The 21453-nt window shown below is 39.6% G+C and overlaps 1 protein-coding gene across 1 annotated transcript; it reads left to right on the top strand.

Annotated features, from left to right (window-relative positions):
- The first annotated feature begins 86 nt into the window (after positions 1-86).
- LOC149225770 (alpha-mannosidase At3g26720-like) lies at positions 87-19070 on the top strand. The gene is made up of 9 exons (XM_089380012.1): positions 87-678; positions 817-900; positions 1692-1780; positions 1901-2075; positions 15019-15138; positions 16651-16734; positions 16821-16892; positions 17017-17130; positions 18978-19070. Exons 1-9 carry the CDS (start codon positions 457-459, stop codon positions 19068-19070), a joined length of 1053 nt encoding a protein of 350 aa, XP_089236138.1. The 5' UTR covers positions 87-456.
- Positions 19071-21453: the final 2383 nt, after the last annotated feature.

The raw sequence follows: 21453 nt of genomic DNA, 5'->3' as shown, positions 1-21453 counted from the left end.
AATTTTATACATTCACATGGTTTTTTGAGTGTCGATATACTGTGTGATACTCAAATCAGATATATGCACTACAGATGCCGATATTTTGTTAGTGTATATCACATATATGAAGATTCCCGCCTTTGTGAATGAAGACAAGATGTACACATTGACAGAACTACCCAGGAACATTTTGCTCGGACGACTTGTCGTAACTTATTGGGTCCAATAAATTATATCGTCCAGTCAAATCCATCTCGGAGTTAGAACTCTGAGTCTCGAGAGCGACAGCAAACACGTTGATCCAAAGTCTTTTTTAACTGCCCTGCAAATCTTCCCACTCCGTTTAGTCTGCCATGATTCGGCCTTATCTTCTAACAGTTGCATTCATTGGTTTTATTACTATAAAGGCCCCTAAACTGCTGTAAAGGAGGTGGATTCCTGAAGGCAATTGAATCTGATTTTACACCAACATTCATGGCTCCATGCACAGCTTTGCAATGGAATTGGCTTGCCATTGGCACCATATGCTTTTTGCTCAATCTCCCTCTATGCAAATCTCTGCCAATTGATTACAACAACACGGGAGGGCCAGTGCAGGGAAAGCTCAATGTTCATCTCGTTCCCCACACCCATGATGATCTGGGATGGCTCAAGACAGTTGACCAGTATTATGTGGGTTCTAACAATTCAATTCAGGTAAAAGCCTCCATTCATCCCTGTAAACTGTGAATCACAATTCATGGAGAAAAGAGTTTTGTTTGTAATTCATCCAGGAGGAAGGCAATAATGCCATTGGACTTTTGATGTTATTCTGATTTGGGTTTGTGTTTGCAGGTGGGTGCAGTTCAGTACATTCTGGATACAGTTGTTGCTGCATTGCAGGAGGATCCAAACAAGAAGTTTATTTACGTAGAAACGGTGAGAGGATCATTGTACATTGCACATTGGATGAATTTTCAGAATTTTCTTTTAATGAATATACTTTTAAATCCTTTTGAACCAAACTTGGCCTGTATAGTCCCTTGTTTCGGAATGAAAATCAAACTTCAATCAAAATTTAATAAATAACTAATGAAAAATTAATGTTCGAATATTAACAATTAGTTTTTATGACTGAACAGCAGAGTTCTGAAATTGATAGTTTGTTTTTTTTTCCGAGAAATTTATAATTGCAAATCTTTATGAGATTACTACAGGTTGCTTCTTTAACTTAAGCGCTGAGCGCACAGTATCTATCAATCGGTGGGATGAAGTGTCACACTATGACAAATGCCTCACTGCATGACAAATACTACGCACAGTCACTTCACGGTCATGACAGCCATGCTATTTCACGGGATAAAATATACCATACCTATGGGACAATGAACCCGGCGGGGAATATCACCATCCCCTGTCGACCAACCAGTCAAGTCTCCACTGCAAATATTTATGTATTAATTTATAATGGGTGCCTAGGTTGGGCAGCATAGGAGAAAGCAGTGTTTTTCATCTGATATAGGGTGTGTTTAACGGATTGTAAAAATGAATGGATGGAGTAGATTACAAATGCCTTTACATCACAAGTTTAGGTTACATGATTTGATATTTATGTTTTAGGACTTCTCTGATAAGGTTTGAAAATGAGTCTTGTTTCTGTCTTTAGTAGATTTTGGATGTGGTGATATTCAAATGAAATGATTCTGAGTGTCCAGTCCTTTCGTTGTCAGGGCTTCTTTGTAAGGTGGTGGAGGGAGCAGAATAATAAGAAGAAGAAAATTGTTCGAAGGCTCGTGGCTTCCGGGCAGCTTGAATTCATGTAATTTGGCTATTTTTTGAAGTCTCTGAACTGAGATAAGAGTGTTTCTGTGCTAGATCGACACGAGGCTCTATTTCATTATAGTGAGTTGATTTTTCTGTTCTCTCTGTTGCTCTCCAGAAATGGGGGTTATGTTATGCACGATGAGGCAGCTACCCTGTATGTGGACATGATAGATCAAACAACTCTGGGGCACAGATTTCTTAAGAGGGAATTTGGCATTGTACCTCGCATTGGGTGGCAGGTTGATCCGTTTGGGCACTCGGCCGTTCAAGCTTATCTTCTATCTGCTGAGGTTTGTTGGTGGTCTTCCCTGTCTTCTTTTGTCCAGAATTTTGCTTCACGAACTCTGAAAACTGTAAGTATAAATTATATTGCATATGCTGATCCTTATTGGAAATCATGGCTTTGGAATCCCCACACAGGCTTATATGAAAAAACATGTTTGTATATATATGAAAATGCATCTTACATTTCATTATTGAACTGAAAAAGATTATACAGGATGGAGCCAAAGCATGATCATTTACTCCTCCCTACATAAGGCGAGGAGGAACTGGCATGTCAACTTTAGCTCCAACCTCAAAAGGATCTACATTTCCTGTAAAGACTTATCCTGTCTGAAATCTAGTTAGACATCTCTGATCCATTGTGCATTCTCTTAAATGAAATGGATTAGGGACCCTATTATAGGTTGCACAACATAGTGTTCTCCACAAGAAGGAGATAACTGTCAATCTAAGAATGTCCCAAGCGTTTCTTCCTTCTTGTGAGACCATACAGTTGTCTTCAAACTCAACTCCTTCCAATAAAGCAGGGAAACAAAGAGAATGATGTATTCAGCAGTAATACATGCCCAAAAGACTCTGGGAACTTCGCAACTCCACATAACATGTTTAACAGGAAATGATCCTGCTGAAGGATATTTGAAGAAAATATTCAGCTCTTTTCATAAAACAGCAACAGGGCATACGTTTCCGACATAAGCTTCCGACACTGTTGAACCTGCCCTTCGAGGTATAATGGGAGCACAACATGCCTCTAGAGATCCTCTTAATAAGTTAATTTTGCTTTCCAACATAAGTTTCCGACACTGTTGAACCTGTCCTTCGAGGTATAGTGAGAGCACAACATGCCTCTAGAGATCCTCTTTTAAGTTAATTTTGCTCCACTCCAGTGTATGTAGCTTCTGCTTTCCTCCAAAATGTGAGACGAAAGTGTTCTAAGAAAGAATATGACGTCCTTGCAATTCTAGGGACCATACTGGGTTGGACCCCTGTAGCCGTGATTCTTTACAGTTGTGTAAGTATTGGCTCTTCGCCTCAGTTGTGAATTTTAGTAATTAAAATGTATTATAATTTTAGTTATCATAATGTATTTTTGAATATATATAGATGAATTCAACATTCTGAAAAACCACTGGGCATTTATCAAACTTAAACTCGCTATTCCAAGAAAGCCTGATTTCAAACAAAATCTACCAAAAAAAGTTCATTAACATTCAATAGTACACTAATAAACCGATCATTAACATTCAAAAGTAACTAATAGGAACAGCCATCCTCAATTCTGTTGGAAGATGAAACCAAAGATCATATCTGTGTATCTTTTTATCTCGTTTCAATTAAAATACCATGCTCAGAGTTAATCAACACCTCCCTGATAGTCGTTTAAGAGCGAGGTTCTTTTTAGATAACAATATGATCTCTGGAGCTTTTCTGTTCTTCTGTTCTGCAATTTCAATTTGAGTGCATTAATTATTCATTTGCCCCCCTTTTCTCTGCAATCTGCCTTCCAAACCCTACCTGTGCATTGAGAATTGGTGTAGAGAAAGCCTAAAACGCCTCACACGTACAGGAAACCCTAATATACTCTGTCAATCGCTAGAAGAAGAGCGTTGACATTCTCTGGCATTGGCATTGGTTGTCAGTCTGCTGGGCGTTACTACTCTCGCGTTAGACGTTTTTCACTTCATTGGATGAGCCACACGGGAGTAAACTGGAGGAAAATGCAACCTTTCTTTGCAAGTGTGACTCCTCCCATATTCAATATAATATAATCGGATTAGCTACGGATCTCAGAGGACTCGTCATTGGAAATGGCTTTTGCGACCTTGGAATACTAGTGGATGGAACTGAAGGGCGTGTGGAAAGGTTGGAAACATCTGGTAGGAGCGGTGCTGCCCAAGACTTTGAGTCGCAGTTTCTTCTTCTTTGTGCTGTCAGAAACGGGACACTGCTACAGGCGATAGGGTTTGGTATTCCCCTCCCACTTATTACACCATTTCGTCTTGACAATGGAGGTCTGAAAATAAATCTGTTAAGGCGTGGTTTGATTCCTTTGTCTTGGTCGTTGCGACAATATTTACGCATTGTTCTTCCCATGGCTGCCCGAGAATTAAACGCCGGACCTGTTCGAAGTTATTACATAGCCCTGGTGACACACACTTGACTGCTGTAAAACATATAAGATCTTATAGTTTTGAGGTCATGCCTCCCCCTTGCCATACCCTAGGGCCATCTATGGGACTTGGAGAGGATATTGGTATCTGCAAAGTGTGCATTGATCTTGGACCAAACACTGGTACACATGGAACCTGGGTGATGCAAGAGCATCCAATTTTCTAGGTCAAAAGTGTATTTTGGTTTTATAGACTATTTTTAGTCTCGTGGATGTTAAATTATCATTTTATTTCATTTCCTCCTGCGCATAGTTGCAATTACCTACGACATGGATGGACAATCCCCAGAGTCCGAGACCATCTCCACCAAGACCTAAGAAGAAGAAACTGTTAGAGTGACGTCTCTTTGTAGGTTGGGTTCATCATTCCTTTTAATATTCTAAACATTCTTGTAAAAGACAGATTGTTTAATAGCCCTGATGGGTAGTCTACTTGGTTGAAGCCCTTAAGCATTTTTGTAGTAAGGCAGATTGTTTAATAGCCCTGATGGATAGTCCAATTGGTTGAAGCCCCCTGCCAAGTCTTTCGTCCTTTGTTAGAGGTGTGTGTTCAATTCTCTTTGGGTCTATCAGAGTTAGGCTTCAATAATCAAGTCAGCTAAACAAATCCTTTTAAGCACATCCACCCATGATAACTACGTGTAAAGAAAAAAGAAAAGAAGGAAATTGTTTAATGTGGATTACAACTTGCCAAGCCACATTCCCCTCACTCACGTGAACATTGGTGAGTCAAGAAATTTATGGAGTTGATTTGGATACACTTTTTGCAAAATTTAATGTGTTTTGATCTGGATTTTTAATTAATTTATTTTTATCACAAATAGTGAAGCAGATTTATCATATCGATACATTCTCTTGTTTCCATTATTGGTGTGGTGCTTCGTGGAAAATAAAACTATCCTAAATGGTCAAGGAAGATTGAGAATACTCTCATCTTCAATCATTCCTTTTTCACAAAATTTAGTGTTTTTATCTAGATTTTTAATTAGTTGTTTCCCATCGCAAATTGTGAGGCATATTTATCATGTCAATGTATTCGCTCGTTTCTATTGTTGGTGTGGTGCTTCATGAAAAAAGAACTATCAAAAATGATCAAGGAAGATTGATCATACCCTCATCTTTAATCATCCTTTGGATGGCATTTCTAATGACAATACCAAACCAACCAAACCAATAATAGATAAAGAGCTTGCCATATGGACGAATCAAGATGAGACGAGAAAGTTTATGCCTTGATCGCTGTGGTAAGTGAGGAGGTGAGCTGCCAAATTAGATCTATCAAGGATGTTTGGAGTGTTTTGAAGAAATTAAAAGATCTGAATGATTCACATTTAGAATTGGAGCTAATTCAACTGTTGATGAAGCTCTTCAACCTCAAAATGAAGGATAATGATCTTTTACCTTAGCTTCTGAAGTAAAAGCCATCATGCATGACATTGATGCTATTGGTGTGAAGATATACATTGCTCTCCCAACCTTCATCTAGGCCCTCTACCCCACATGTTCTCACTATCTTGAATCAATTCAAGCTAGTGGACGATCGAAAACCCTTGATTTTGACTCTTTGGTGAAGAAAATTATAGAACATGAGAAAGCTTTCTAGAAGAAGATAGCTTTGCCGATTGGAAAGATTGTATGACTTGCTTAAAAAGGGAAGAATCGATCACATGGTTCTTCTAGGGGAGAAGGCAGCAAGAGAGGATGCGAAAAGAAGAATTACATAGGTGGGGGTGTAGGCACAGTCAAGGTGAGAGTTCTGATCTTCATTGTGTTCATTGTTGTAAGAGTGGACATGAAGTAGAGACATGTAGAATCCCATGGGAAAAGATCAAACTTGAGAGGCAAGAAGTAATAAAATGAAGACAAAGTTAAGCCCCTAAATTCACTGATTTTGTTGATGTTCATTACAATATTGGCATAAATGAAGATTACCTTGGTTGGCTTCCACAGGAATATTGGCCATATCTAACTGATCCAAAGACCCTTCCCTTACGGGAATGTAGAAATAACTCTTCAAGGAATATAGATAAGCAATCAAAACCTTTGCCCTTGAGGAGGCAACTCCACAACTTCTGAAAGAACGACCAAAAGCCTTTCAAGATTGGTAGAGTGGTAAGCCGGTCACTCAGAACACAAAGTCCAAACGTGACTAGACAAAAATACCTAAAGCCAACTATATACAAGGAGCAAAGAGCACCCACTAAAAAGTCCCTAAAGATATCAGCCAGTCAAACAACTTCCAAGTATTTCCGCTCCGGGTGATGAGGACCGGACACCAAAATACAAGAAAGTGGAGTCAGGGGCCTTCCGAAGATAGTCTGGGATAATGACGGCCCAGTCCTATCAGCGAAGGTAACAGAGGAAGTTACGCTGACCTCCTAACAACAGCCTGCGCCGGTGCAAGCCCCCAAGCTTCGCAAGGGTGCCCTCCAGTAGTACTGTCGAGAGTGATGCAACGTCAACCTCAGGTGCCATGGGATTCCCCTCCGCAGCCACCTGTGTAGATCCCGAGGAGAGGCAACTATGGGTACCAACTCGTCTCAGAAGCCAGGCGGAACAGTCGTGAGGTAAGTTCGGACAAGTAGGAGAGGGGGTATCTCTCTTCCCTGTCTTCACAGACCCTCGTGCTTAACTCCCAGATCCAGAGCTTTCCTGGTCTTCCTAACGCTATTGGATTTACTCTCGTTAATCAGACTCTTATGTTTGATGTTTTATGTGGCCTTGGAGAGTTAACTCTCCACTCGCCTAATCCAAGGCCCTAAAATCCTAAACTTGTTGGTGTAACTGACTAAAACAAAAAGTTCTAATGGATTTTAATTAGCGCTTGATTTTATTAGGCTGTTCTTTAAGTCACAAGGTAATGGAGATGAAACTTGTGGTGTTTTTATGGACGCAAAAGAAATTAATAAAACTTAGCTACATGCACATGCACTTTTTGTTTTCGATGAAGAGCAATTTCTATGAGGTTCAGAGGGTACTTCTAATATAAACAAATTTTACTTTTCTTTTCAAACTCCACACTCACAAAAACTAACAAAACTATATATGCCTAAAGAGATGCAAATCTATCCTAATGCAAGAACTATATGTGGATGCAAGATTTAAAGACTACTCTAAAAACAAAGAAGGAAAGTTGCTCACTTATCAAATTTGTCTTGCCACTAAAATTCTTAGATAGAAGATGATGTGTTACCAATCATTTCGTCCAAACAATAAAAACAAGTTCGAAGATAAACACAAAGCACTTTCACTTCGCAAAAAAGGAAATCAAATGAAAAGCGAGTTTAAGAAAGCGAAACTCAAAACTTTCAAAAGATTTTTTTTCAATCAAACGAAGAAGTCTTTTTCAAAGCAGGCTCTCAAAAATACTGACACCAATGATTGACGAATAAGCAACCAAACACTTTTGTGAATTCACACCTTTCAAATGATGAAAATCCAACAAAAATAAATGCGTTTGAAATCGCTCTTGACAATCAAAAGCAGCAATGAAAGTCCAAAGATCAAAAGACAAGTTTCAAGAAGATGTTAACTAACAACTTTCCCGAAACGAAGGAGCAAATGGTCACAAAAATGATTTCGTTAAGCAAACAAAAGGGTCACCGAAACAAAATGAACACAAAGATTGAATCCAATCTTCCTACTCTGCCAAAACAGAGCAGTCAAGACTCTTAACCAGAAATCTTGTGTGCCCAAAAAACAATGACGCTTGCAATCAACGAAAACAAGACTGATACTCCTTATAACTAGAGAGAGTTCAAAACAAGATGCCCCCTATTAAACAGAGGACTGTTACTGGAAAATCACTGCTTCAAACTGACCCAAACCACCAGACAAACATTCAGCAAAAAGAAAATTTATAAATCTTGAAAATTATATAATATACGCGCCTGCAGTGATGTGCAGAATGCGTGTACACGCGACTGTAACTGAGGAAACTCGCGTATACGCGGGTTCACTTAGTACAACTTGCGTATATATGCTTCTGTAATCCAGAAAAACAGCGTATCTGAAGATTTTCAAGAAAAATAAAAAATACAGACTGAAAAAACTGGAAAAGCTTAGAGTTCAAGAACAGATCAGATAGTCAGAGCCAACAAACAGAGGGGCTGAGCTTTGATCGGCTTGAAGACTACCCAAACTAGGAACAACAAGAGTGTTGTTCCCCAGCGGAGTCGCCAATTCTGGTTGAGGGGAAAGTACCCCGAGGGTCCTTTGGGTTAAGACTCTACCAGACTGAAAATTGCTTATTCAAAGAAACACACACACAGCCATTATCTTTACTGTAAGCAAATTCTAATGTTTAGGGTACGTACCTAAGGTCCTACGTTCGAGAAGGCCTTTAGGGTCCAAACCCTTCTTGGAGTTCCCTTCTTCTCCTTTGACCTGTAAAACAAACAAATCAAAGAATACAGCAGTACATGGACAAATACTTATACACAAACCATCTTTATGCTATAAAGTTAGTTATAAAAATCTTTAAGTAACTACTTGCATAAGAATTCAAGACATGAATCTCATAAGCATAAAGAAAGATTGTTTCGGGAACCAAGACGTGTTTCTTTATATAAAGGCAAGTAAAGTACATATAGCGGAAAGATTTCACCTGAAACACCTTCAGCAGGCTCCAAGCAAAGCTTCCTCCCAGATTCGTTCCAGCCTCAAGCCTCCAATAAGAGCTCCTTCCAAGTCTTACTCAATGGTGATATAAAGGATGAATGATCACCAATACACATGGAAACAAGGGTTTCCTATGCAAAATGGGGGAAGTGCAGAAAGCACCAAGGACTTCAGACCTGGTCTAAGGGGAAAATCTCAGCATAATAATCTTGCTCTCTTTTCTCTCCTCCTTAGGCCTTCCCTTTGATGTCTTTTTATACCATCTCCAAAGTAGTTTTTTTAGTTAGGAGTTGGTTGGGAACAGTTGGGCCACGGGCACTAACAGGTGATCAGCAGGTAAAACCCGCGATCTCCGCCCGAAAATAAGGAATTATTTATTTTTTTTAAGTGTTTTAATACTTACACGTGGGTTGGGTATACACAGACCCGCGTGTACATGCGTTTAACTCAGGGCAATGTCGCGTATAAGGGATAAAACACTGTTTTTTAAATTTTCGGACCAGGTCTGGAAGGAGGGGTTGCCCTAGGCCATGAGTGCAGCATCACAAACCATAAGAGTGATATTTGGAGCTATAACAAGAATGTTACTAGAGAATCAGTTGAGGTCGTATCTGATGAAGAAGGGAGAACCGATTGACACCTCCCTTGGAGTACTGAACGAGATTCGAGATCAGTTGATTGTTATAGAAGCCACGCCGGATTAGGAATTGATGGTGAGGACGGCCCTGAATGCTGTCTCAGAAGACTGGGAGGTATTTGTCCAAAGTATACTGGGCAAAAGGACACTTCCACCTTGGGATGAGATGTGGGCTGCCCTTCGCCAAGAAGAGATCAGACGACAATCGAAGATGGGTAGCAGCAACAAGGGGATCAAAGTCACGCAGGAGGAGGAAGATGTTGCCTTGGCATCTGAGGGAAAGCAGGAGAAGCGGCAGAAGAAGGATCTCTCCAAGATCAAGTGCTTCCACCGTGGGGAGCTGGGTCATTATGCGACCCAAAAACCAAGGAAGAAGAGTAAGGGAGAGTCTTCCGAGACTAAGGTAGCGCCAGCAAGGGAAGTGTTGACAGACGATGACTGTGCCATGAGTGCACATGCACCACTTGAGCAAAAGTGGGGAGACATCGAGCTGTAGTCAGGCGGACTATAGGTGATGAGGCGCAGGATCCTCGAGGTACCCAACCTCTTGGATTAGACCTTGCTATGGGAGCCCCGAAGAGGAGTATCAGGACTGGCTGATGTGGGTAGAGATGGATGCAGATGAAGCGGTAGAGAGAGCTACAGTGCAAGAGTCCCAGACAGCGTGAGGCTAGCAGGCTGCAGCAGTGCGAGAGGCACGAGAGTGTTGCACCAGTGCAGGATGGCACAGAGAGGTGTGCAACGGTGCAAGATGCAGAGAGTTGTTGCAGCAGCGTAGAGGTCAGAGAGGGAGCACTTGTCAACAACAGAGGGAGCTTCAGGATCAGGAGGGTCTCTAGCCCAACAGGGAGGTCAGAGTTGAAAGATCAGTTACTTACTTCTCAGTAACTGAGTTGCAGTGCAACAGTGGGCAACACGATGCAACATGATGAGAGGAGGTGCAGTGCGGATGCAGTGCTAGGAGAAAGGACCAGCAGCAGCACGAATGCAGAGGGAGTTGTCGTACAGATGCAGCACTGGTAGTGGCAGAACCATGGGCAACAATACAGAATACAACAGTGCGGAGGATGGTAGGCAGCAAGCCTAGCATTAGCACAAGGACCGATGCCGGATGATGAGAGTAATACTCAGTGAGGAGTATTGCTAGAGCATAATCCTCGTTGAGAGGGAGTGTTGATTTGGGGTAGCATCGGAAGTGCTCTAGCCACGAAATTTGGTGGAGAGGTTGGGGCACATGAGATCTCCAATACCCAGAAAGGGTTTGGGCAGATTCTAAACAATTTAGGAGATATTAAAATAATTAATATTTTTAATGGAGTCCCTAAGTCTAAACTTAGGGAAATTAAACTATTAATGTGAATCAATATGAAACTGTGTTAGAATGGTCCAAAAGACATGGATCAAGCCAAACCTAATCTTAGCCGTTGATTAGGGACTTAATCTCGGCCATTGATATGTCAACGAGAAAAGTATAAGAGGGGGTTTGAGGGTCACTTGGAGGATACACCAGAGTGATCAGTCATTCTATTCTCTAGAGCGGGGTTTGCTAAGAGAGGTAGAATTAGTGATCGGAGTTGCAGCTGAGGGGCATTGAGTATAGAGAGATAGAGAGGCAGAGATAGTGCCAGGAGAGTAGCGTAGTAGCCGGGGGGAGTGACGCAGTAGCAGCCAGAGCTCACACAGGGCCATGTAGAGGCAGCCGGGAGCTGCGCAGAGTTTCAGAGAGGCCAACGTTGCTGATGCAGAGGGCCAGAAGGTTGACGCAGGCCCATTCAGGGTGACGCAAGGCCAACGCTGGGCAGAGAGAGGTTGATGCAGTCCAGAAAGGCAGACGCTGGGGTTTCTGGGGCAGATTGGAGTTGAGGAGCTGCCAGAAGGATTATCCAGGGTTTCAGCTAGGACATTTGTCTCAAACTGAGAGGTATTACTACCAAGGAAATTCTCTACTGGGTAGGCCGGATTTGGCAACCAGATTGTACTCTAATATTGCTTAATAAGAAAACCCTCAGATAGCTGCATTGGTTTTCCCACATTGGGTTTTTCCGGGGACATTGGTCCAAAAATAACGATGTCATTTGGTGTGATTGTTTCTGTTTCTTTCAGTTGTTGATCTGTAATATGTTGAGCATGCACTAGTGTTTATTTTCAGTATTTACATTGTAAATAACTTGTTAAGTAACAGAACAAGTAGGTAGGAATAAATCAGATAAAGTGCATGGAGGGTTTCTAACTGGTAGACTTAGAAACTTCAACAAAACCTTGGCCCATAACAAATCCGTGCTCCCTTTTGATAGGGTTGCTATCAAAGAGATGTAGAGCCTTGTTCTTGCCGAATATCTTTCCAAAATGAAAAACATTTATGAAAGTCCAATCTAGAGAGATTGGGTCGATGGGCTTAAGATGATCCTATCCATGAATATAACAAGTGTTGTATCAACTTATGCATAGGAAGTCACCCTTGGCTCCCATTTGAATATGCAATGATCTTTGTCAGATGCAACATTTCGTTGGACTACTAGGTTGAGCAAGGTCTATCCTTATAGAATCTCTTATAAACTCATAGCATTTGTATGGATGTTTATTTATTAGGGGTTGCCTACTAAGGCCAAAGTAGCAAAGATTGGTCTTGTTGATGATAAAGGTTTTTCTTGTTCCATAGTTGACACTTTCAAATACATTCCACGAGGGTGCTAGTTTGCTCATTAGTGTTGGAAGCAAGTTCAAGAGAGGTTTTCTTACATGCTTTAGGATACCGCTCATTGGAGTGCATCTCTGATTAGAATTCAATTTGCTCATCTTGTCGCATTATAATGGCTTGTGGCATTGGATTTGAGGTTCTTCTATGTTCTCTCTTTAAATATTGCATTGTAAGTTTGATTTTGAGGATTTTAGTTGTATTGTATTTGCTTTCAAAGGTTGTCGATGGATGGGGTACGTTCTCAAGCCATGGCCAAGGGCTTTTTGAATATTAGACATGCCAAAAATATATGTTGATTTCTATTGTTCGTTACGACTTTCTTTGTAATAAGATAAATGTACTTGTGAACGTACATTCTTTTATGCTCTTGTACATATTGCTTTATGTGTAATATAAGTAGTAGTTCTTAAAAAATTGCTCTCACCATGATGATTTCTTACCACCAATAAGTTGTCCATGACTCGCATGGATTCAAAATTCATTGAATGAGTTCGATGTCCTATTTGTGTTTGTAGCCCTGTAGAAATCCTAGGTGATATAGGTGATGGACTCTAGACTATGAATGAGATGAGTTTTGAATGCAGGTCAGAAGGTTGACAAGACAAAAAGACATATTATTCATCTTGGCTGTTCCCTTGTCAAGTAGCATACGAACGATTGGGACACATTCTCAAAAATTTCATTGGGGTGGGTAGGGGGGTGCGAAAGGGCTCCTTTTGGTGGCATGGGTTGTGTGTGCACATTACCAAGGGAACATAGGGGGTTGGGTATTATTGGCATACGAGCACAGGAGGTAGTTCTTGCCAGTAAAAGGGTACTACGCTTCGTGGAGGGGATGCTCCTTGCAAAGTCTTATTTATCCATGAGATTATGTAGATTCAATGCTTGTAGGGGATTAAAGGTCCTTTCTAGTTGTGTTATATCATTGGTAATGCTTGGTGTCTTCAGGTTTCAAGTCCTGACCGACTTAAAAGAGTTTGGGCTGCTTGGCATGTTGTGCCTAGCATGGCAGTGTGAGGTACCTTGAGTGGCCTGTGACTTGGTGTCGCATTTGATTTAGACATTCTGGTCCCTTAGTGGTTAGGTTGGCCTTTCACTTAGGTTTCTAGTAAAAGGTTGGCAAGGAAAGGTCTCTTTCTGGAAAGGGTTTGTGAATTATGAGCACTGACATTGACATATTTGGTGTGCCCTTAACTGGACCCAAAAGCTCATTTCTTTGTATAAATTTGTCATAGAGGGCCTTCGGTGCATGATCCCTTAGGGTTGTCTTTTTAAAATGTAGTTAGATGGGTTTGGACTGTTCTTGAGTGATTAGAGTTGGAGTGGAAGCCTTTTTATATTCATAAGATGAAGGATTTGTAAGCTATTATAAGGTACACTTCTGACATTGTCTCCTACTTGAATAAACTGTTGGGGGTGAAGGATCTTGTGGTGCGTTGGTTGAAGAGTTGTCAGCACATCTAGAAAGGTCATTCTTCTTTTAAGCGCACCATATGGGGATGACCTATGCTACATCAAGGGTTCCTGTCAAGAGTATGCTTCAAAAAGCAGATGTAACATATCCCACTTGTGTTTTGTGTGGCAATTATGAAATGTTTGCAGCATGTCTTTTGGAGATGTTGGGCTGCTAAAGTGTTTTGGACATCGTTTCACGGTGAATTTCTATTCATTTTGTTGTGGAAGCATCAATGTAAATTTATTTTTCAGGAGGATACCCTCCCTTTTAGTTTGGGTGAGCCGAGGAGTTTTAAGTAGGATTTGGAGTTGCTTGTGAGAGTCAAATTAAGTGTTTTCCGTTGTGATACCTTGTGTAGCGCAGGCTAATGTGCTTTCCTTTTTGGCCTTTTTAGGACAGGATTTTTCCTTTTACCCCTGTTTTTCAGGTGATGTAATTGTATGTGCCATGATGTAGTATTTTCTTTATGGAGTAATGTATGCAGTCTTTAAAAGATAGGCTATGAGGTTATTAAGACTTAAGAGGTCTAAACTTAGGCTCTTAAGCAATGAATGTTCACAAAGATAGAGCAAGTAGAACAAAGAAGTAAACAAAATTTCTAGAGTGAGTAGGAAGGACACTATACTTCATCAGTGGAAAGTATATTCTCAACTATTAATGAAGGTACATGAGAGGTGAGGTATTTGAGGAAAAACCATTGTTCATAAGCACCATAATGTTACATGCAAGGATTTATTGCTATGGATATATCAACGGGCTCAATCTGCTTCCTAATTACAGGGATGAGGTGGAGTTTGAGATATGTCTACTAATATACATAGTATACAGTACATTTCTAAACTACATTACATAGGTATGATAGGAAATTCATTGTAAGGGCATCATATTCCAATTTGATATGGTTAAATATATAAATGCATAGTGAGTGTCCTCAGAAAAACTTGACATAATATATTAATAAATTATAACTAATAACATTCTAGGATAGAGCCTTACTAAAGGAATTTTTATAAGTATCTAGTAAACCACCTAAATATCTAAATTAACAACCATGTTCTTGTAACTAGCATACAGGGAATTTAATAACTGGCTGTACATCTTTTCTATGCAGTCCAAACTATCATCTCAAGGGCAAGAGGCAAAAGTTATTCTTCTACAATTGGCCATAGTCTCTAGCTTGTAGTGAATTTGAGCATGGTGATATGATTGGATGTTAATACAGAAATTAATGGCTTTCACCTGAGTTGTGTGTTTATTTTTCGACATCCATAAGATTTTTTGCATGTTTTTTCTTTAGCCTTAGATTTATACAGTTTTTCACAAGAAGAGATCAGTGTGTAGAGTATCTGATTGGTGGTAATTTACAGGTTGGATTTGATGGACTGTTCTTTGGAAGAGCAGATTACCAAGACATTGCAAATAGGAGAAAGGATCGTACTATGGAGATGGTCTGGCGTGGTTCTAAGACCTTTGGGTCATCTGCAGAGGTGGGAACAAATTTGACTTCTAAAGGTCAAGATTCTCCTAGTTTGCCAGTTATTTTTCATCATCAATAATCCCATAGTAACACATCTGTTCTGAGCAATTATCTGTTTCTTTTGCTTCGATTACATAACAGTGGATTATGAAGTTCTTTTTGTGTGAATCATGTAGTTTTTTTTAAGTGGAAGCACTATATTTAAGAGAGAATAAGAAGATGAGATAAAATTAAGATACCGTGAAGAGGTATTAACCCAAGTATCTTACTGTTATAACTGGCGTAAAGAAGAAAGCTAATATTTCTAAAATAAGAACGAATTCTGATGATGGCCATAGTGAAACAGGGCATTGGACAATTCCCAAAATGCCATAGGATGGAAGAATTTGTTATCTTTGTGATACTAATAAGGTGGAGGATGAAAAACACTTTCTCGTAGAATGTCCTGCATATGCCACATTAGATCTCAATTCAGAATATTGCAACAATATTGACCTTCCTAACCTTTTAAATTATCAAAGCTATTGATGTTTAGGAAAGCTTCTCTCCAACCCGTTCCAGCATAGACTATCTATATATATATATATATATATATACATCACCATGTAACTTAGCACACCATCCTCTGGCCCATAGGCAGGGCTAAGATATTTTTCAAGGCATAGGAATATATATACACTAAGCACCTCATCCTTCAGCCCATAGGCAAGAGAAATATATTCTTCAAGGCATGGAAATACCCACACACACAGACACACACATTTCCGTGTAATCAGGCACCCCATCCTTCAGCCCATAGGCAAGCCGCAAAGGTAAGATATTCTTCAAGGCTCAAGGCTGTTATACAACAAAGCTTGAAGCCATTGCAACAATATACATGATATGACCTCAACATGTCACTTGCGGGAGTTGAACCTGGGTGCGGAGGATAACAATCATTCCTCCCAACCACCCGAGATAAACCCAATTGACATAGGAATTAAATTCGAAGCAAATAAGTAAATTCCTAACCATTTTTTTCCTTATGTTTGACAGACCAAAGTTGGTCTCAATGGATGTTAACAATTTTCATCATCATCACAGTGAAATAGGGTATTGGATAATTTCTGAAACACCTTGGGATGAAAGAATTTTTTGTCTTTGTGATACTAAGAAGGTGGGAGATGAAAAGCATTCTCTTAGAAAGTTATGCATATGCCCACATTAGATCTCAATTTCAAAATATTTGCTAAGCCTTCCTAACCTTTTAGCTTATCAAGGCTATTGAGATTTAGGAAAGCTTCTCTCCAATCTTTTCAAGTATAAGAATAAAATTCTAAAGTAAACCGATGAATCTTACCATTTATTTTTCTTAAGATCTGATAGACCAAAGTTGGTCTTAGTGGACGTTAACAATTATCATTGTTGTCGTCATCATCATGTTCTCATGTATAGTTATTCTTGAGCTCCATTGTCCCAGTGCATGCTAATGTGACCATAATGTTTAACTTTATCTGATCTATCCAAAATGCTGACTGTCCAGGTATTCACTGGAATACTTCCAAACCTTTATGTTCCTCCTGCTGGCTTTGATTTTGGTATTGCAACGACAGAAGCTGTAATCCAGGTGATCGTTTATCTTTACCATATCTGTTTTATGAGTTAGAGATTTAAGTTCAAGAAGGACATTATCAAAATTTCTATGACATACAGGATGATCCTCTTCTCTATGATTTTAATGTTGAGGAAAGGATCAATAGCTTTGTTCGCCTTGCTAGAGAACAGGTGATTGAAATTGCTTCTAGTTTGTAATATGTTAAAATATTGTAAGTGAAAACCACTCTAGCAATAGTGGTCCAAAATAATGTTGAACTTCCTTTAAAAGTGATTAATTGATATGCATGTATAGGCCAAAGAGTATCGTACAACTCATATGATATGGACTATGGGTGAAGATTTTGCATATGAAAGTGCGGGCACTTGGTTCAAACAGATGGATAAGCTCATACATTATGTGAATAAGGTCAGTAACTTCTCTGCAGCTCAGAACCTAAATATGTTTTCTTTGTGGTGCCTTTTCTCTTCATGTTTGTTTCTCATGACCTGTTTGTAATTTTTCTTTTCATGAAGGAGAATGCTGGAAAAAGAAGATAGATGGAAATAAGAAAGTAAACTAGGTGAACATATACCAGGCAAAAATTAGAGTTATGTTGAACAAAGAAATGCTCAATGCCTGTTTTGTTCTTTGAATTTCTAATCAATAGCTTAGGTAACTTTTTTTTGTATCCCAGAAGGATCCAGCAGTCCGCCTGACACATAGTTATTAGTAAGCCTCTGGAGGTCTATGGCATGTCCTCCTCTCCATAAACTGGGTCACGACCGGGGGGGGGGGGGGGTGTTGAACCTTGGATCTCTCGTTTTTTACAGATTTCACATTATTCGATCACCAATTGAGTTGCCCCCTGGGACAGCTTAGGTTAAATTTAGAAACATAGAGAAAGAAAATAAAGTAGATTGATAGAATATTTAACAATAGAGAAATGGGAAAATGTTGAGAACATATGGGACAGGAGTTAGGTATGTTTTACAGGCTATGTTTTAATGCTATAAACTAAGTCACATGACACGAGGACACGAGACACGGAGGACACGTAAATACGTGGTATTCAATACGAAACGCAGCGACCTGGAAACAGGACACGGGGGACACGTTTTATATATATTTAATAAAATATATATATATAGTAAATTCCAATAAAACCCTGAAAAATCTTCCCGTAAGATTGGCTACAAACCTTGGAATAATTAAACCTCACTTTAAATGAGGTGACCCTTTAAAACTCTATCCTAGAGAATGAAATCCTTTTTGATATCTCAACTTTGGGGAAAGGAAACTTAAAATTAAGAGGAATATGTACGTGGTATATTCTTATTTTGAAGAACTTTTAAACTTCAGAAATATTAGGTTCTCATTCTTGTCCTTGACATTGAGAGCACAGGGTGATGGTGGCGTCCACTCTTTCCAAATTTGACTGGTAGAGATTGATTGTGTATGACTGTTTGATAGTGGTATTTTTCACATTGTTCTTGTCTACCTGCATGTCATGAATAGTCCTTTTCTCTGGTGATGTTTTGCTGTCAAAAATACTGTTTTTTCCTCCAGCATGACTCTTCCTTTGCTATTGATTGGGCCTTTCTCTTGAAAATTCTCTCTTAAAATACTGTTGTTTTTCAATGTGACTTCTCTTTTGCTACTGGTTGGCCATTTCTACAAAGGTTGAGAATGTATGATTTCTTTTTCAGACATTTATCTGCCATCATGGCATTTCCTCTTTGCTGGGCTCTCTCTCCTCTATCTGTATGTATTTCTCTTGAACAATGATTGCAGTGGCTTGCAACAATAGTGATACTTGTTCCATCTCTGAAGCAGCAAGTTCTTGCTTGCTGAAATCATCTGTTCATGATTGGGTGCTCTTCTTGTTTTGTCTGCAACCATCTTCCATCTCAGGCTGTCAGATTTCGCTAGTAGCTGGTTGCCATAAAACATTTATTGCAAAGTAAATGGCTCTTAAGTAGCATGTCTCCCTGCTCTTATGTAACAGGTTGCTCTGCAATATTTACAGCAGGATGAGCTTTTTTTATTGCAGGCATTAGAAATAGTGCATATGGAATAGTGTAAATATATAATAAAGAAATTGGTGGCAATTTTTTCATCATTCTCTTTACGCACATTTACTCCATCAAGCTCTGATTAAAATATGGTGCCCTTTTTTCGATAATTAGGCTATCGGTAATTTTGAAAATTGGATGCACTAAGTGGGATTTAATAGCCTTCTAGAACTGGAGTAACTTTCCTGGTACGAATGCCAGGTGAATGCCAAGACTGGTTCTCGGTTGCTTAAGAGAATTGTGGTTAACACTGTATATCGGATACAAATTATACAGCGAGCAAATGTAACGTGAATGCTATTGCTTACTGGTTTAAACCTTTAACGCCGGTCCTGGTTACGCTGGTCTTGAACGAACATCAGCTCCACACGACACACACAGCTCCCACAGCTACACACGACACACGAACAGCTCCAAAACAAACGAAAAAAACCCTGACGCTGACGTTATAAACCGAATTTTTTTGCAATACGTATTCAAAAATCGAAATACGTTATGGCAACGTATTCTCTGTACCGAATACGCGTATTCTAAATTCATGACACGAAGGGGAAAACGTAGAATACGTATGCTATTTTTAGGACACGTCAAAAATCGTATTGGACACGTATTAGGGCCGTTTTCGTGTCCAATACGTGAAATACGAGACACGGGACCCTAGGGGACGTGTCCCGTGACTTAGGCTATAAAGAAAAGGTATTAGTGGGTTCCTTTACTTTACATTCGTTATAGAACAGATGCACTTGGACGGAAATAGAGAGACATAAAAATATTTGTAACATAACTATTAAGTTACTAGTTGCAAAATAAAGAGCTTATTGAGATGCCACAAAATGTTTACAATGCTTTTTTTCTAGCATTATTATAAAAATGCTACTCTTTCTTTTCCCTTCATTCCAAAGATGCTGACTTGTTTTTTTAGATTTGCCACTAACATAGAGTTCAAGCAAGGTGGTTCATACCTAAATTTGTCTTTTATTCTGCATAGCTGTAGCAGTCTAACCAAGCACACTCTTAATGTTGGAGGGTGTGCTACTCAAGAATCCCAATAAAGTTTTCACAGCTAATTCACAAAGAGAATACCAAGCAGTATCGAAGTACACAACTAAACTTTTCAACAACAATGACCCCAAATAAGTAATTAAGTAGAATAACATGCACTTATCTGGAAACTGAAGTAATGTTGGAGAGGACTGCACCATGGTTGAATGATTGAATCCGACTGCTTTCTCCCATCCATTTAGCTTTGATCCAAGCAAACCCCCATACCTGGTGTCTCAACACAACTACTGGCTAATGTCCCAATAGGAAGCATTCAAGCACATGCTCTCAAACTAGGCCCTTCCCTAGGTTGAAGTGCCAAAAGTGTACGAGCTCACTCTCATGGTCGTGTATTTGGTTTTACTCCTCATATTTACATGACTGGTGAGTGTATGCTTGTCATCACATGATAGAGTTAAAGGGGTAACTTATAGGGATACATATGAGGTGATGGTACATGCCTTCCATTTTTGCTTAGAGATAGTTGATGATTGGGGATTCTCTCACTTCATCATGGTGATGTTGCATGTGAGGTGGCTTAAGTGGTGGGATTGTCTTGGTACTAGGTCGTCTCTTCATGGTTGTGTTGGATCCTTAGATGAATAGTTACGATATGCTCTTTGATTATATTATAGAGAAATCTCGCACTTCTCAAGATAAAGCCTAAAAGGTCAAGTATGAAATCCGTTGTACTTTAGAAGGGAGGCAATTGTCACCTCACCAACCATCCTCTCGCTTTTGGCTAGCTCTCCTCTAGCTCAAGGGGGGTTTTCCCTTATAGAACTTAGGGATCTAATGGCTCAATCAAACCAAGTCAAGAGCTGCCCTAGGCTTATACTTCTAATACCCTCGATCAAGGATTACACCATTAGGGTTTAAGGTGGAAGATATGATTGCTAGGGTTCTTTGGGTAACCTCAAGGTTTGAGTTCAAAAGGAAAGGTCCCCAAACACACACAATCAAGGAATCACGAGGAGAGTAAAACCCTAACAAAACAAAACAATTTGAATAATATACAAGGAAAAAGGGTGATAGAGGATAGAAGATCAATGCCTTAGCTTGCCAATATATTTTTTTGGGGGTCATGTGGTGTCTGGGAGCAATGTTAGTTTTTGGTAGCATCGGATGTGCTCTAGCCATGAAAATTGGTGGAGAGGCTAAGGCACATGAGTTCTAAAGAACCCAGGAACCATTTGATGAAATTCCACCCGGATTGTATTTTATTAAAATAATTAATATTTTTAATGGGGTTCCTAAGTCTAAACTTAGGAAAATTAAAGTATTAATGGGTATTAATAAAAATATGGGTGAGAATGATCTAGAAGGCGGATCAAGTCAAGTTTTAATCTTAGCCGTTGATTAGAGACTTAATCTCGACTGTTGAAGTCTCAACGAGAAAAGTATAAGAAGGATGCTTAGGGTTCATATAGAAAGGCACACGTAGAGAACGAATTGATCAAGAATTCGATTCCTAGGGTAGGGTTTGCTAAGGATTTTGAATTAAGTGATCATTCCGCAACAGAGAGGCAGTGAGGATCCGGGAGAAGGACTTTTCAGAGAATACAGACAAAGTGGTGGAGAGAGTCAGTAGAGTAGAAAAGCTACCTGTCACGCAGAAGCCAGAACTGCCAGGAAT

Source organism: Pinus tabuliformis, chromosome J (genome assembly GCF_031772625.1).
Source record: "Pinus tabuliformis cultivar Carrire ecotype Pingquan chromosome J, CPIR1, whole genome shotgun sequence".
NCBI classification, from domain to species: Eukaryota; Viridiplantae; Streptophyta; class Pinopsida; order Pinales; family Pinaceae; genus Pinus; species Pinus tabuliformis.
Note: the sequence above shows the minus strand (reverse complement) of the source record. Positions and strands in the feature narration are given on the sequence as shown.

Excerpts from the sequence above, each read along its gene's own strand:
- LOC149225770 (XM_089380012.1), top strand. The coding sequence starts at position 457 with ATGGCTCCATGCACAGCTTTGCAATGGAATTGGCTTGCCATTGGCACC. Across the intron at positions 16,893-17,016 it reads TTCGCCTTGCTAGAGAACAG|GCCAAAGAGTATCGTACAAC; the intron begins GTGATTGAAATT and ends ATGCATGTATAG. Across the intron at positions 17,131-18,977 it reads TCATACATTATGTGAATAAG|GTGAATGCCAAGACTGGTTC; the intron begins GTCAGTAACTTC and ends TACGAATGCCAG.